The sequence below is a fragment of the Struthio camelus genome, chromosome 12 (assembly GCF_040807025.1).
Source record: "Struthio camelus isolate bStrCam1 chromosome 12, bStrCam1.hap1, whole genome shotgun sequence".
Lineage (NCBI taxonomy): Eukaryota > Metazoa > Chordata > Aves > Struthioniformes > Struthionidae > Struthio > Struthio camelus.
The window spans coordinates 232,559-248,498 of record NC_090953.1 but is presented as its reverse complement, the minus strand read 5'-3'; the positions used below and the strand labels follow the sequence as shown (position 1 = coordinate 248,498).

Genomic DNA, 15,940 nt, shown 5'->3' with positions numbered 1-15,940 from the left:
TTTATTTTGCCCCTTTTTGATTATAGTCAAAGCAGAAATCCGTGTCTCATTCAGCCGGAAGTGCAATCTGCGCTCTCCGCATCTTGTGTTTCAACTAAGTCTGCTTGCTTTCTGTACTGCACAATTTTCTGGAATCTCGGCTCTTGAGGAGGGTTTTGAAAGAGGATATTGTTTTCTGATGCGAGGCTGATAGAAACATAGCTAACCAAGTCAGTGGTATACTGAAATCACGTTCAACGTGATGACTAACGTTTCAGTGTTTCCCTTGTTCTTTTCATCTGTATTTGTTTATCTGTTACCTCGCACTTAAGAAAATAGGTTTTGGGGACAGGCTGACTGCAGTGTGCTGTATTTGCACAGTGCCTAGCATTGCTGGTTTTGAGCAATGTGGTTTGTAAGTACTAATAATCTGAGTCGGAAGATAGGGACCTACAGTCATCTGACTGAAGTATAATGATTTGAAGCAATGATAACATTCTGAAAAAAAATCAATATCTCTTGTCACAGGATTGCATGCTGGTTGGTAATCATACCTCACTGTTAGGAATGAGTGGCCTTTGTAGGTATAGGTTAAATTTGATCTCTTAGGGTCTGCTCTATAGCTGTTATTCCCAATATTTTTGCGGTGTCATGAGGATCCTGACAAGCCATAAATGATCTAATGGTGTCCCCTGGCGGTTATGAAAGGTAGTGGTTGGTGAAATTCATGATAATGCTGACACTTTCCACCCTATATTTTCTGGAATTGCTCTACTGCTCTAGGCTGGCCATCTCAATCTTTATTCTGTGGCTGTATAGGCCAACAAACTCAATACCAGTTGGGTTTATTTTCCAACTGGCTAGAGAATTTTATTTTTCCGTCAAGGAATTTTTTTGTTCCCTGATGTATGTATGTGGTTTTTTTGTTTTGTTAATCTGCACTGCTAGCTCCCAGAAGGCATCGTCTGTGTTTAGTCGTGTTTGTGAAGTTCGGCGAGAGGATGAGGCCAGAGGCCATGGTCTTTCCACTTCTCCATTTAGGTAACTACTCTCAATCTTTCCAACCAGAACTGGCAGGCACTTACATGCAAATGCGCATTTCCTATGTCAAAGAAACTCCACTAGGTCACAGCCTTTGGGTGACTTAGAAGGTTGGGGACAACGGGGTAAGTAGAATCAGTACTGTATGTTTGTCTGTGTCTCCTATGGTAATCAGACTTGTCTTTTTGACTGAGAAGTGACATAAATACAGCCGGCTAACAAGCTTAGGTGAAATCTGGGGCTTGGAAGACCTAACAGCATATTTGGAGCTGCTTCCATGCCTTTTCTTGTTCCTATCCCCAGATCTTCTGACCTGTTCTGTTTGTTGCTACTTCTGCTATTGTCTCCTCTCCAAGTCTTATCTGTTTTCGTTGTGCATGGTTGCTTTTAAAAGGACTATACTGCTGCGTAGCTGTTGGGGATAAGGTCACTGACTGGAGTATTAGGTATAGGAATCGTCTACTTCAGCCTCCTCAAAGTCTCTCAGGTCCACGAGGGAAGCCAAACAGGTACTTGTTAGTAAGGCTCAGTATATGATCCCATGTAATATCTGATAATGGTGTGACTGGGCAGAGAAATTCTCGTGAAAACATGAGATGGCATTCATGTTTATGCTCCTGCCTTTTCTCCCCAGGTCTGGTTATCATTGTTTCAAGCCAGTGGAATGCTGGAGCAGACTGTAGCAGCTTCAAGGATGGCATAACTTCCAGAAGCATATTGCATAGTTGGTGCCTGATATGTGAAGCATAAGTTGCTTTAGTAATGTTTGCAAAAGCTTTAGAATCCCTAGTTCTGTATAGGTGTCAGCCATTCTCCTTGCCGCCAGATGAATCAGTTGAGAGACGTCAAATATTTTATACTTTGAAAGCTCACCAAGTGAGTTCTGTACAGTTTTACAAAGCAATTGAATGACTGCTAGTTCTTCTTAAAATGCTTTCACTTGAATGGCAGAATATTGGACTTCTTGCTTTTTTGATCATTAATGTTGATCTGTATGTAACTGATTTGCAGGGGGAATCTATTCAGTTTTTCTGGCACGCAAGACGATACGGGACTGTGTAAAAATCCTGGTGACTGGCAATGCCAGCAACACAAGGCAGAGGACAGTGGTGGACAGGTCCAAATTCCTCAGCGGTTGCAGCAGGACTGCAATCAACAGCCTTCTCATGCAGAGGAAGTTGAATCTGTGGAGACTGGTGTTGTAAGCAATCAGACAGAAGGGGAAAGAATGCCGAAGAAACCAAGTAAGGCTGTGACAACTGAAGAGAGGGTTGAAGGCCGAGAGAGGTGGGCAAACACCAATAATAAAGGGATTCAAACGGCATCAGATTGTCTTTTTGCCCCGACAACTGTTACAACAGCAACGCAAACGGCAGAAGAAACCTGTAGGCAGGTGGAAGTGGGAACTAGTATGTCTGGGCAAAGACCTGACCGACGAGATGCAAACATCCAAACTGAGGAGAGTGGGGAGAAGCTTGTGAATGCTTCTGGAGAGGACACAGACTCTCTGCATAGTCAGGTGAGATGAAGGCTGCTTGTGTTTGATTTTACTGCTTTAGACCAGTTAAGTATTCCTTCAGCCAGTAAATCACTTAGGGTCTTTTTTCTGATTAAAAAAAGAAAAAAAAATCAACAATGCCACTTTCACGTGTTGGCGTCACAAGCTTCCCTGTAGAAACTTCACACAAATGCTAAGATGACAGTACTCGGCAGACAGAGTAAGTTTGGGAAGTAAATGTCTCCATATTTGTTTTCTGGAGAAATATGGTAGGTGGTGGTTGTTGTGTGGTGGTTTTTTTGTTTTGTTTTGTTTTTTGGTGGTTAAATCTATTTAAGAAAACAAAAAAATCACCTTCTGTTGGATGGAGGTGGAAGTTGCAGGAGATTTCGAATGAAGGGTTTGATGCCTCTCACTTTGCACCAACCAACTTTGACAGCTTATTCTGCCATTCCATCCAGTGACAGTGGATAATCACACTAGGGGAGAGCTCCTCCAGAGAAACCACTCCAAGGGTCTCTAAGAAATTGTCATCTTGAAATAAGCGCGTAACATTCTGACAAGGTGAATAACTTCAAGTCAACATATCAGAAAGTTTGTAGACTCGAGAAGAGTCACCGCTTCGAAGTTGCAGTTTGCATAGTTCCATGTGGCCATAAGACCTAGAAAAATGGTTGTTTATAAACTTGAATTAAGAATAGCGCGTTCTCTAGGAATTCTGAGATTAGCAGCACTATTAATATGCAGTGCAACAGTGATGTGGTATGTTTGAGGGCCCACTGAATGAAAGCAGTATCAGAAGCCGTGCTAAGCAAGTTTGCTGTTTCCTCCTTAGACTGCTGTGATTTCCCCTCCTCCAATCTCACCCCCTCCCCAAGCAAGAGTTTTCCCCCGCTCAGGGTCTCTCATCTTGTTGCTTTGTTTCTAGTGCTTGCTAACTTAAAAGCTCTTGGGTTACGTTTCCTTTGACACCCAGCGTAGATGTTTCTGCACCATTCTTCCAAAAGTAATTGGGGTTTAGGAATGGTGTCCCATGAGAACTGGACTGCCAGGCAGATCCTGTTTCAATGTAGTTATCTGCTGATAATACGGCATGAAAAAACTGCTGCAGAGGTATCCCTACCCAGAGGAAATCTGCTTTTGGTTGTGGTCTGTTTTTTTCTTGATTTATTCTGTTATTACAGGGAGAGGAGGAGTTTAACCTTCTTCATCCACCCAGAGGCCGGGTTCAACATCGCCACATACGAACTATTCGAGAGGTACGCACTGTTGTTACACGTGTCATCACGGATGTTTACTACATAAATGGTGCAGAAGTGGAACGAAAGGTAGTTGAGGTAAGTTCTTGTTTCCAGGGCTAAATGTAATGATATACTGGCTGAAAAACAAAATAAATGACAACGTGCTGTGGCCGCAGAAAACGAGAATTAAGTGAACAAGCCAACCTGCTGAGGTGGTAACTTTTCTCCATCAGTGAACACTGTGCGTGTTGAAAACTGTTGTATATATTGCTGGTATTTGTTACTGTATTCGGAAGACGTTCTGGTGTGTGCGTGTGTCTGTGTGTGTTTTTTGTGTTTTGTTTTGTCTTGAAGAAGACTAGTATCCCCTTCTAATTATTTTAAAATCTTGGGGCGGTTGTCAGAAAAGGGAGGCTTCAGAATGGGCAGAAATTCTGAAGGTCAGCAGAATTTGGTCAGCAAGAATCACTTCTACCTTTTTAATCAAGCTATGTAAGGTAATTTTGCCTTCTCTCCTGTTGTGCACTGAGAGTGCCCCTCTCTACCTTTGATCAGTCTAGACCTTCTCTGGATGGCTATCTTTTGTTTCATGAAGGTGGTTTCAACCTCTCTGCGCTCTTGCATGGTTATTCTAGTGCCTCCATCTAGCAACCGTTTGTCACGTCTCTTTTCTCATAAGGAGACTGAGGAGCCTGTAGTGGAGTGCCAGGAGTGTGAGACTGACACATCCTCCTCTAGAACTGCAGTGGGCTCATCCCTGACCTCAGGGGACCTTGGCGATGTCAGCTCCTTCTCATCCAAGGCCTCAAGCCTCCACCGTACATCCAGTGGAGCAAGTAGCGGTCACTCTGCCACACACAGCAGCAGCAGCTCAGGGCGAGGAACTGGAGCTGTCAAAGGGAAAGCGTGCGGGACAGAAACTGGAGAGTTTGCTCTACCCATTGGCAGAGGCATCTTAGGAAAACTAAGGTACCAGCAGAGCTTTGGGAAAAGAAGAGCAGATATTTTGTAGAAGTGAACAACTGGCTTGGGTGGAATGTGAAGCAGGGTACGCCTTAAACCAAGAATGTTCTGGCTTGATATACAGAAATGAGGAAATAGTCTTTGCTTTCCCATCTGTTCTTCCGAAAAGGGTAGAGGTTGTTTCCTTGTGATGCATTGCTTCTCCTAAGCTCTTGACAGTTTAGCAGTGATGAGGCAAACTTTCTGTCCAGTTGTCAAATCGCAATGGAAACTGGGGAGATATAACGAGCTGGCAGCTCTTTTCAGAACAGTTAACTGAACTAATTAATTCTCTAGTCCTAGGAAAGGAGCTGGTCAGGCAGTGTCTCCTCTCAGGGTTAGCCAGACAGGAGCCCTTCCTTGTGAGGAAGATGAGGACTCTATGCTTGGCGCTCGTCAGGGTGGAAGAGCTCCTGTGACACCTCGTGGGCGAGGAAGAAGAGGCCGTCCACCATCTCGAGCAACTGGAACAAGGTACCCCGAAAAAGGAGACTAATGTAAACTTTATTGTCAAGGAAGAGAACGGGGAGCTGATGTCTTAATGTGAGAGGAAAAAGAAGGAATACAGAGTGTTTCAGGAACTAGTTTTTAGAGGCAGCATGTAGCAGCTGCAAGCATCTCGCCCAAATGTTCTATGCCTGGTAGCTGCTTTTCCCCTGATCTTTCTGGAGCTGCTTTTCTCTTTTCTACAGAGATCTAACTGGATTGCCTGGTGTGGAGGATCTCTCAACTACAGCATCACCTGAGGAGAAGTCATTTATTCGTACAGTTCGCCTGCCAGATGGAGGGGAGAAACCTGACGCTGCTGGCTTCTGTGCCTTACGTCGAAGTGACTCTCCAGAAATCCCATTACAAGTCGTGGCTGGTCCTTCAGACTGTGCAGACTCATCCTCTGGAAGCAGCTTTGTGGGCCTCAGGGTTGTAGCAAAGTGGTCCTCAAATGGCTACTTCTATTCTGGGATGATTACCCAAGATGTTGGGGCAGGAAAGTACAAGCTGCTCTTTGACGACGGGTATGAATGCGATGTGCTAGGAAAAGATATTTTACTCTGTGACCCTATCCCACTGGAGACTGAGGTGACTGCGCTCTCAGAGGATGAGTACTTCAGTGCAGGTAAGAGCAGTACTCGAGCTCAATCCTTGGCTTCTCTGAGTTGCTGGATCTAATGGGAGATGGGTGCTTGTCCAGGAGGATGAGAAGCCTGGATGCAGCTGGTTAACAACTGTCGTTTGCTGTCTTGTCAGGTGTAGTGAAGGGACACCGGAAGGAGTCTGGAGAGCTATATTACTGCATTGAAAAGGAAGGCCAGAGGAAATGGTATAAACGGATGGCTGTTATCCTGTCTCTGGAACAAGGAAATAAGCTCCGGGAGCAGTTTGGGCTAGGTCCTTATGAACCTGTCACCCCTCTGACCAAGGCAGCTGACATCAGCCTCGGTAAGGGGAGGCTGCGCTGAGCTCTTGTATGTAGCCCATACAAGAGCCCATAGTTTGAAGACCTCTTGTTCTGCATCTTGTGCCTTTGAAGTCTTTCCGTTTCCTGATCTGAATTACTCATATTTAGATCTTTCTGGGGATTCAGTAACGCTTTCAGAGTTTCATGGGAACTACCGAAGAATTGAGCTGAGACAGATCAGAAGTCCATCTAGCCCTGTGCACTGCCTCAGGCTGCGGCTTTTCTGAGTGACTAGGAGAGATTGCACAGGGAGAGCACCGCGAGACCCAGATCCTCTGGCTATGGCCCATTAGACAGACCCTTCCATGTAAAAGAAAACCTTTTAAAACTTAAGGGAAAGGCTCAGGTGGAAATAAATACAGAATTCAAAACAAAACAAAATCTAACATGGTGGTTGGTCTAGACTTTTTATAAAGAGATCTTTGAATTCCTTGTCTTGTGTGTCTTGCCCAGAGAGGTAATGGTGTTGACTAGCCTGTGGAGTTGACTTAGTTTTTACGTGCAACCTTACCATCTTACTTGGGGTTTTACTTTCTCTTTTTTAAAGTTACGTTACAGTCATCGGGCTCTTTCTCTAGATTCGAACTACGAGTTTTGCCTCTGCGTTATACTTCAGGTTGTTTCATCTCCACTGCTGGTTCTTTCCAGGGTTATACTGCCTGTGTTGCCTCCCCCACAGGGAAGCTTAACGTGACTGTTTATTTCAGGTTCTGGCCCTTTTCCTGCTTACCTCTTATCAAAAGATTTTAAGGATTTGTATTTGTGTGGTAATCCACGTGCCATACGTCGTGGGACACAGGAACTTTGTTTCATTAAGTCTCTAGTGCACTGTCAGCTTTGGATTTGAAAACTACATGTTGTCATTTGCATATATTACTAGAATACTCTCAAACACAATAGTAATGTGCCCCTGAAGACAGACTGGTCCTTTCTTCTATTTATATATATAGTCTGTGTGAAGGTTCTTGGGTTGCAATGGATCTGACATTCTGACTGGCTAATATCCACCACAGCCAGTAGGGTGGTCAACAGGTACTTCCTCCCAAGAGCTGGCACCAACTCCTTCAGGCACTGTTTATGGATTATTTTGATCCAGGCTACTTTGATCCTGCAGTTCTTGGTGTCTGGTAATACTGAAGTGTCCCTAGCCCCAAACTCCTTTCCCTGTATAACCACCACAGCTTTGTAGGTACTTTAAGCACAGTTCTAGTCTCTGTTTTCTTCAACTCTTAAGTCCCCTTTCCCTTTCAAGTCTCCTATTCCTCCATCTTCTGGAGGAATTCTACTCCCACATTTCCCAATTTTACCTGTCTCTTAGCATAGATATTGGCCATCAGTTTAGATTGAAATTGTTTCTTTGCATTAATGTGACTGGGCAGAAAGAAATCTAGAAGTATTAAAGGAGGATCTGCTCAAACAGGGTGGGGGGAAGGAGGGGGAGACAGAAAAAAGTGATGTTAACAACTGTTCTGGGTAATGAAGTAAATTCTACACATCAGCCTACTGATATGGCAGGTTAGCCAAAATTCTTGTAGCTAAACTTTCCTGGCTTGATTTCCGTGACATGGCAGCAGAGTCAACTTTGGCTTTCTAAAATATTACCTATCCTTTCTTGACTTCCTGCTTCTTCAACTTAACGCATCTTTTCCTCTGTTCTCACTCACAAATGCATATAATGTCGCTCATTCGGCCTTTACGCAGAGAGTTGCTGAGCCTGTGGAGCCACAGGCAGGCGTACAAGCTGGTGCCTCACTAAGATGAAAGCCACAGAAGCAAGTTTGAGGATGTCAGTTGCACTGTAATTCTTTACCACGTTCGAGCTCTTACCTTGAAGTCAACACTAGTCAGTTTAGCCCTTATTCATTGAAGAACTGAACTGTCTTGCGTTTGCTGCTAATGAAAATACTTATGTTGACAGTTGTCTTGGAGCAACTGATGTGCTGAAGTCTGCTTGTGTCTCTATCAAATGGCTGGCAGTGTAAGTCGAGCAAATTGTGTCATGGGCCACATGCTCCATATGCCTGCTTTTTAAGTGACACTACGTGCAAGAGGCACGAGTGTTTTCTTGAAGAGGGAACACAGGTGCTTGCAGATAGATGACTGAGAGCGGCATGCTTCCAAGATAGTGATGGTTGCTATGCTCGCTTACCGCCGGTAGGTGGCTGCTATGATACTGACTGTTCAGCGGTACTGGGAGGAAGAGAGACTGGCAAGATGTGGGACCTGAGAAAAAAGATGTACATACAAGATTTTCTTTTTGCTCTTTTCTGTCAGAGGGTTGTATTATGTACCTGCTAGGTGTTATTAAGTTTGTCCGTCTCTGGACAGATACGTAGGATGAAAGATTATGGAGTTAGGTGACCGCTGATGACCAGTCTCTGCATACTATGTTATAGATAACCTCGTGGAGGGGAAGCGGAAGCGACGTAGTAACCTTGGGTCTCCCAGCACTTCCAGCAGTAACACAACTCCTACTCGTAAAGGGCTGGAGAGTCCACGCGTCCCACTGGGAATGCTGTCCGGGAAGAGGAAACTTGTTGCTTCTGAAGATGAGAGATCCCCAGCTAAACGTGGGCGCAAGTCAGCGACAGTAAAGCCTGGTGAGAACTTTGTTTTCTCCTCGTAAGCTTGCCCTCAGCCTTTTTTTCCTCCCTGATGTTTCTGTAATTGATCTTTCCGCTTCCCATAAGCAAAAAGCAAACTATGTTACTTTTTTGCTTGGCAGGGTTTGAGCCTGATTTTCCTTGCATTCAGCAGCCAGAGTTACTTTTAGCATAGCTTGAATACTTATCTGTAGTCTTTTCAGTTCTGTCTTTTGGAAATGTCCTTTGCAACGCAGAGTTCTCACCCTAATGCTGTGATTTGCCTCTCTCCTTGCTTATCTGTTTAGTCAGTTCTGAAACCCTTAGCTTTTAGCGCTTACGGCTGTAAGTGTTTGTTTCAGGATGCTGACAGATTGGCAAACACTGTCCCGTTAGTCACTCAGGCTATGATTCGATGATTCTTTGCAACCATAAGGGTAAAAGATCCCTACCTAACCTAGCTTAACACTGACTTGATTCTGTCTCCCTGTGTCTCTCCTAGTAAAATAACCACAATTGAACATAATCCAAATCCTTCTCAGGATCTTTCTACTGAATCTGACTTTTGAGACTCATGGTGCTTTTCTCTCTCTCTCTCTCTCTCTCTCTCTCTCTCTCTCTCTCTCTGTCTCTCCCCCCCCCCCCCCCCCCCCCCGCAGGAGCTGTGAGAGCAGCAGAGTTCGTGAGCACCTGTGAAAGTGTAGATGCTGTAGACCCCCCAGTACTGGAGGACCAACATGGCCCGTTGCCCCACAACAAGACCCTCTTTTTGGGCTATGCCTTTCTTCTCACCATGGCAACGCCAAGTGACAAATTGGTCAATCGCCAGAAACCGTCAGATGGTCCTGCAGGGAGTAGCGAAGAGGAAGAAGGTGAGATCAGTCTTCCCCATCGCGTTTCCAAGTGGAACCATGTGGCTTTAAGAAAAAAGGCTGGATGCTATCTGATCAGGCATTTGCATAAGTGCCGTTTTTTTCCTTTTTGCTGCTTAGTCCAAGATGTATTAGGCGCTTTGGAGAAAGGAGCTAAAACTCAGATTGAAATATAGCAAGCATCGATGATGATCACAGGGCTGCTCAGGAAGTTTAAAAAAAAAATGTGAAAATTAGTGAGTTAGGAAGACTTGGAGTAGTATAATATGAGAAGGAAGGTTATCAGAGATAAGAGATAGTGCTGAGAGCCACAGGACTTAAAAGCATGAATAGGCTGTACCAATTCGCTTTTGCTAGGGTGGTGTTTCATGCAGCATGATGAAAGCCACAACATGATCGCTTGGCTAGTGGGGCCAGTGTTGTGCTCCTCTTTCTGCTGCCTTTTAAAAAATTATTTATTGTTATTTCTATGTATTTATTTATTGGGGAGTCTCCTAAGGGTTTCCTCCAGATGTTCTTGAGAGAAAAGGCTGGGGTCTGTCTAGGGATGGGTGAGGGCTCTGTAGACTGAGGCAGGTATGGATATGGGCATATTACAGCCACAGATTTAACTTTCTATTTCTGTTCTAGAATTTTTAGAGATGACTCCATACAACGAACATTACATAGCACAGCAGTTGCGAGCAGGAGCTGGCTATATCCTGGAAGACTTCAACGAAACGCAAGTAAGAGCTTGCAGAGTGACTTAGAATGATAGAATCACAGATTAGTTGAGGTTAGAAGGGACCTTTGGAGATCTAGTCCAACATCCCTGCTCAAAGCAGGGTCAGTTAGAGCAGGTTGCTCAGAACCTTGTCCACTTGGTTTTTGAATATGCCCAAGAACGGGGGCTCCACAGCCTCTCTGGGCAGCTTGTTTCAGTGTTTGACCACCCTCAGTAAGAAGGGTTTTTTTTCTTATGTCAAAATAGGATTTTCTATATTTCAGTCTGTGCCCATTGCTGCTTGTCTTTTTACTGGATACCACTGAGAAGAGTCTGGATCCATCTTCTTTACAGCCTCCCGCCAGATATTTTGTATGCACTGATAAGATCCTTTTTAGCTTTCTTTTCTCAAGGCTCTTTTTTTTTCCTGGCTCTCTCCGTTCCTCCTCACGTGTCAGATGCTCCAATCCCTTAATCATCTCAGTGGCCCTTTGCTGGACCTACGCCTGAATGTCTGTGTCTTTCTTGTACTGGGAAACCCAGAGTGGACACAGTAATGCAGATGTGGTCTCACCAGTGCTGAGTAGAGGGGAAGGATCACCTCCCTTGACCTGCTGTGAGCGCTCTTCCTAATGCAGCCCAGGATGCTGCTGGTATCAGCACTTTGCTGGCTTATGGTCAACTTGTCGTCCACAAGGACGCGGTGGGCTCACGCTCACGCTTGCACACGTAGCAATTTAATATCAAATCTTAATTTCAGCTGCTTTTGCAACTTTTAGTAGGCCTGCCTAACCCAGCAGTTAATCACCATATAAAATGGCGGCTAAGAAGATACATTTGCAATAAATTCAAATGACTTGTATAAAAAAAGTTTTAAAAAGTAATATGGACCAATTAATCTGAAAGATCCCAAATAACTCTGCTAGAAGACATGAACTGCATTACAGCTGGTGAAGAATTTAACGATATTGTAGTTATACCAATCAGTAATATTGTTTTCTATAAAACAAGTTTTTTCAAATGTGCTACTGGCTTTGTAAGAACGATCCAATTTGTCTAATAATTGGAACAGACGATCCTTAAGTGCATACAAATAATTTGACCTAGTCCTGTGTGAAATTCTAAATTTAAGTAAAAGTGACACTAGATGAAATTATTGGTGTCCAGATAAATCTGGCAGATGAAGAGCTCTATCTGCAAATGTACAGTCGTGCATTCACGAGCATGGCCCTGTATGGATTTTTCAAAACCTAAGGAAAATACCATAAGGAATTGAAGGTAATCAATGACATCTGGAGGTAATATAGAACAGGAATTTATTGAACTATGTTCTCATTGTTATGGACAAATCTAGATTGTTTGATTCTCTGTGCTCATTGGAAATGCAAGGTAACGGATTAGACAGTATGATACATATAGACTTGAAGAACGTAGGCACGCATGTACAGAACCTTCCTGTGATGCAGTGGTGCTGACAAGAATTTACAAGTAATGATGGCTCCCAGGATGAGCCTATTCTGCTTGGTTCAGTCATAAGGCTTCCTCTAGCTCTATAAAGAAGGCATATAATAGCAGGCAAGACCAGAACAACATCCCACAGACTGCAAGGCAGATGATAGATTGAGGGGGTTTTTTGTGGGATTTCTTTTTCCTTCCCTCCAAATCAGAAAGTAAGGTTCAGATTTTTAACAGAGAGGATAAATTGTTCTTAGAGCAACTTGTCTGAGGATATAGAGGGATTCTCTAGTGATTATGTCTTTTATCTCCCCTGTAGTGTAATGCAGCATATCAGTGTCTTTTAATTGCGGACCAGCATTGTCGAACTCGGAAGTACTTACTGTGCCTTGCCAGAGGGATCCCTTGTGTGTCTCATATCTGGGTCCATGATAGCTGTCATGCTAACCAGCTTCAAAATTATCGGAATTACCTTTTGCCAGCTGGTTATAGCCTCCAGGAGCAAAAGTTGCTAGAATGGTAAGTGCCAAATAACCACGATGAGTGCACAGGCTGAGGATTCAAGTAAGGAGAGAGAGTTGTTAGCTTGGAAGGCGCTCGAATACTTGCAAGGACTGAATGTGTCCCTAGTAGTGCTCCCCATGTTTTCCTTTCCATACTGGAACAGCACTCCCACCTCTTCCTTGGTTTTACAGTGACATCTATTGCAAAGGTAGAATTGGGTGCCATACACCAAAAGGCAGTCTCCTGGAAAATATGAGAGAGGGATTTCAGTCTCCTCATGAGAAAGACATAATTCATGCAAGACTTACCACATCCTTGCCTGACTTTTCTCATTGCTCTGATTCGGGACAAAGGAGATGCCTCTTTCTTCTCCTCTTGCATATTTTGAAACCAGCTTCTGCATTTTCTGTGGAACCTAATCCAGTAGGTTTGTGCTGAGAGAACATCAATCAGATCAAACTCATCAGGTGAGGTAAGGGAAGTTCGCAAATCCCTGTGGCCCTTTGTGCAGGAGACTGATGCCTGCCTGCTTGGCCCAATCAGAACTGAGGTACTTTGGATGCGCACAGAAAAGGTGGCTCAGGATCAGGGAGGAGCTTAGCCTAACTTTGCATTTTAGGCCCCTGCATCTCCCACATGGTATTTTGGGTCTCGCTCTGTTTTCCTATCCATAAACAGAGGACAGTTGCTCCAGGTATTTCAGGGGAGTGGCAAGATGACAAGTCATTGTCTGCAAAGTATTCAAAAACCCATATGGGAGCCAGTCGGGTGGCCAGATAATAGTCCCCAAATGAAGTTCCAGATTATACAAGATTCCTAGTAGTCTGCATTTTTCTTCTTTCTCCAGGCACCCCCGAGAAAACCCATTCCATAACTTGAAGGTTCTCCTGGTGTCAGAGCAGCAGCAGAACTTCCTGGATCTGTGGTCTGAAATTCTCATGACAGGTGGAGCAGCATCTGTTAAACAGCATTACTCAAACGCTCACAACAAAGGTACTCGTTGGCCAGTCTCCCCCCTCCCCCCCCCCGCCCCCAGTCTCGCATGCATAGTAGCTGGGAATCCTGTGCCACTGTGATCTTTAGTATAGTTCTAAAACCACTTAGGATGGCTTATGAGGACATCTATAAGAATAAAGGCAGGCAAAGTGCGGAGCGAAAGGCAGATACTAGTTCTCTGCTTCAACGTAATCTAGGAGATGCTTCTCTTCCAGGTAAATGTATGGTGCAGCAATTCAGGACATGGGCAGTTGGCCTCCAGCCTATGTTAAAAGGGAGAAACTCGGTCACAAGTTGTTCCCAGACCTTCTGTAGGGCATTAACATTTCTCTTGCTTGTCCCCCTAAACTCCTGTGTGCACGTTCAACTGCCTCTCCCTCTCCAGTTGCGATGTAGGCCCTGGTACTCGCAGTTTGAAGTCAGGCTTATTATCTACTGCCTGTAATGTTGGCCACTAGATTTCTGTTAGTTAATTTCTATCTGGACTAGAGGGAATCCGGGTGCAGTCTTGCTGTAGAGCATGTCTACAAAGAGAATTCACTGGCTAGGAATGAGGAGATGGAAGAGAGAGATTCAGAGTAGAGAAATGCACTGATCATCTGCAGCAGGGAAGGTCTTTTCCTTTTTCTCACCTGACAGATGCCTGTCTTTCCTCCTGTGCAGATATTGCTTTGGGTGTTTATGACGTGGTGGTGACTGACTTTTCCTGCCCAGCTGGTCTCTTGAAGTGTGCAGAAGCGTTACGGCTGCCTGTTGTGTCGCAAGAGTGGGTGATCCAGAGCCTTATTGCTGGGGAGAGAGTAGGCTACAACAAGCATCCAAAATATAAACATGACTATGTCCCCCACTAAACTGCCCTTTGCCCTGCCCACCCTCTGTTGTGCAGACTGTGTTTTAATCAGGTTTTAAATGTTTGTGTAATTGAACAATGTGCATGGATTACTGTATATAGTTTTATTTGCTGGACTTTTATGATGAAATAAATGTTGAATCTCTTGTGGTAGCTGCTGGGGCTCCTGACTTACCTGAACTTGTCCCAGGGTCTTGCCCAGAGGAGGCAGTGGCAGAGGGAAAATAAACGCTTACGTTGCTCTGGGCTGAATAACACTAATGTTCTATTTTCTACAAAGGCAGACAGCACCACAAAGGCAATGATAAATGGAAGGAAAGATGGTCTCATCTGACAGCCAGTATGTGCAGAAGTGTATACCTATGACCAAGTGCAGGGCAGCAGCAGCAGCACTTTTCTTTCTTTGTTGAAAGAATGGTATGTTTAGTAACTCCTCCAGCTTGTTTTTGTTATTTTCCAGGAACTTCAGCAAGATATTGTTGAAGTGACTGGTAGGAATTTCTAGGACGAAGTGCCATTTCACCTGGGCTACCTCTCTTTTTCCTATCCTGACCATATAGGTATTAACCTGTCTGAATGCAGACTGGCACTAAGTGGAGATATAAACACAAGTGACCTAAACAACTAAACTGATGGGAGACTGAGGTGCAAAAAGTATGTAAAGAGTAAGTGCCCTGTGTATTTGTTACCGTGGGTGTAGGTAATGGGGTAAACGATCTGAATCGGAGCTGTTGCTTTCATAGTCAAGCATGTAAGATAAACAGCAGTTGACTGATATAAGGAAAGAGCTCAGTTTGAGAACTCTTCACCCTATTGGGAGTGTAGACTAGAGGTATACAGAGGCTTCCATCCAGCCTTGAACACAACCTTTAGTCTTCTATTCCAAAAGCTTAGGCTTTTCTTGATACGTTTCCCCCCCCCCCCATCACTTCCTAGATGAATCACTTTTGAGTGACTCACGTTTTGAGTAAGTAGGCCTGTAAATCCAACATGATTTTCCTGCCCCTAACTTCAACATCCTTTCTCCCCCAGTTTCAGCTTTTTCATGGTCTCAGGATTTTAAACTTTGTACCAGAGGCCTACCAGTATAGTGTTATCAGGAATGACTATTGCATATGGAAGATGACAGACCTCTTAAATTTGACTCTCTGTTGTTACTGCTTCTTTCTCCCTGAGCATGGTAGATTTTCTCTCAAGGACACCTGGCTTTCTTGAGAGCTGCAGCTTATGCTATTGTGAAAATACCAACTCCTTGAGGGGAAAGCCTGTTTCCTGGTGCCTTGGTGTTCAAGACAGGAAACACCTGTCTAGAGGGGCTCTTTTGTGCCACTGGTCCAAGCAGACTTCAGTCAAAATAGTCTGTCTGTTAGCCCTAGAGCCAGTAAATCTGTTCTCCTAACTGGCAAGGAAGTCCTGCCAGCTACTGCTTTTCCCTGAAATCCTATAATGTGCTACTCTAGCACCTCTGCTCTTCAGTGCAGGCATTGACAGTACTTTACATATTGCGTCTGCACTATGAAGTTATTTTGATTCAGTATGATAGAACACTATGAGCAGCTAAATAGTCTTGAATGAAATCAGGGAACAGCTATAGTAGACATCATAGTTAAGTTTCGCCTTACTTCAGTTCCAGCATGTTTTTCTCCCTCGTGATGGGCTTCACATTTGAATAAGGCAAAGCTCTTTCTGTCTTAAAGTGAATAAATTCAATAAATAAAATGTATTAAGTTATACAGAGCAAGTATGTGACATGGAGTGGAT

The 15,940-nt window shown here is 44.1% G+C and overlaps 1 protein-coding gene across 14 annotated transcripts in view; it reads left to right on the top strand.

Moving 5' to 3' along the window:
• TP53BP1 (tumor protein p53 binding protein 1) overlaps nt 1–15,940 on the top strand; it is a 47,993-nt gene that overhangs the window by 26,038 nt on the left and 6,015 nt on the right. For 5 of the 14 annotated variants that reach the window (XM_068959021.1, XM_068959020.1, XM_068959016.1 and 2 more), the window contains 13 exons: nt 928–1,020; nt 2,032–2,539; nt 3,703–3,855; nt 4,439–4,728; nt 5,059–5,235; nt 5,454–5,875; nt 6,007–6,198; nt 8,614–8,817; nt 9,459–9,671; nt 10,302–10,396; nt 12,149–12,348; nt 13,181–13,326; nt 13,993–14,332. In XM_068959021.1, the coding sequence (XP_068815122.1) occupies nt 928–1,020; nt 2,032–2,539; nt 3,703–3,855; nt 4,439–4,728; nt 5,059–5,235; nt 5,454–5,875; nt 6,007–6,198; nt 8,614–8,817; nt 9,459–9,671; nt 10,302–10,396; nt 12,149–12,348; nt 13,181–13,326; nt 13,993–14,180 (2,881 nt within the window). In that variant the 3' untranslated portion in view covers nt 14,181–14,332. Of the gene's footprint in view, nt 1–927; nt 1,021–2,031; nt 2,540–3,702; nt 3,856–4,438; nt 4,729–5,058; nt 5,236–5,453; nt 5,876–6,006; nt 6,199–8,613; nt 8,818–9,458; nt 9,672–10,301; nt 10,397–12,148; nt 12,349–13,180; nt 13,327–13,992; nt 14,333–14,459; nt 15,283–15,940 lie in introns of those variants that run through there. The other 9 variants (XR_011143817.1, XR_011143819.1, XR_011143815.1 and 6 more) reach the window with 7 other exon arrangements.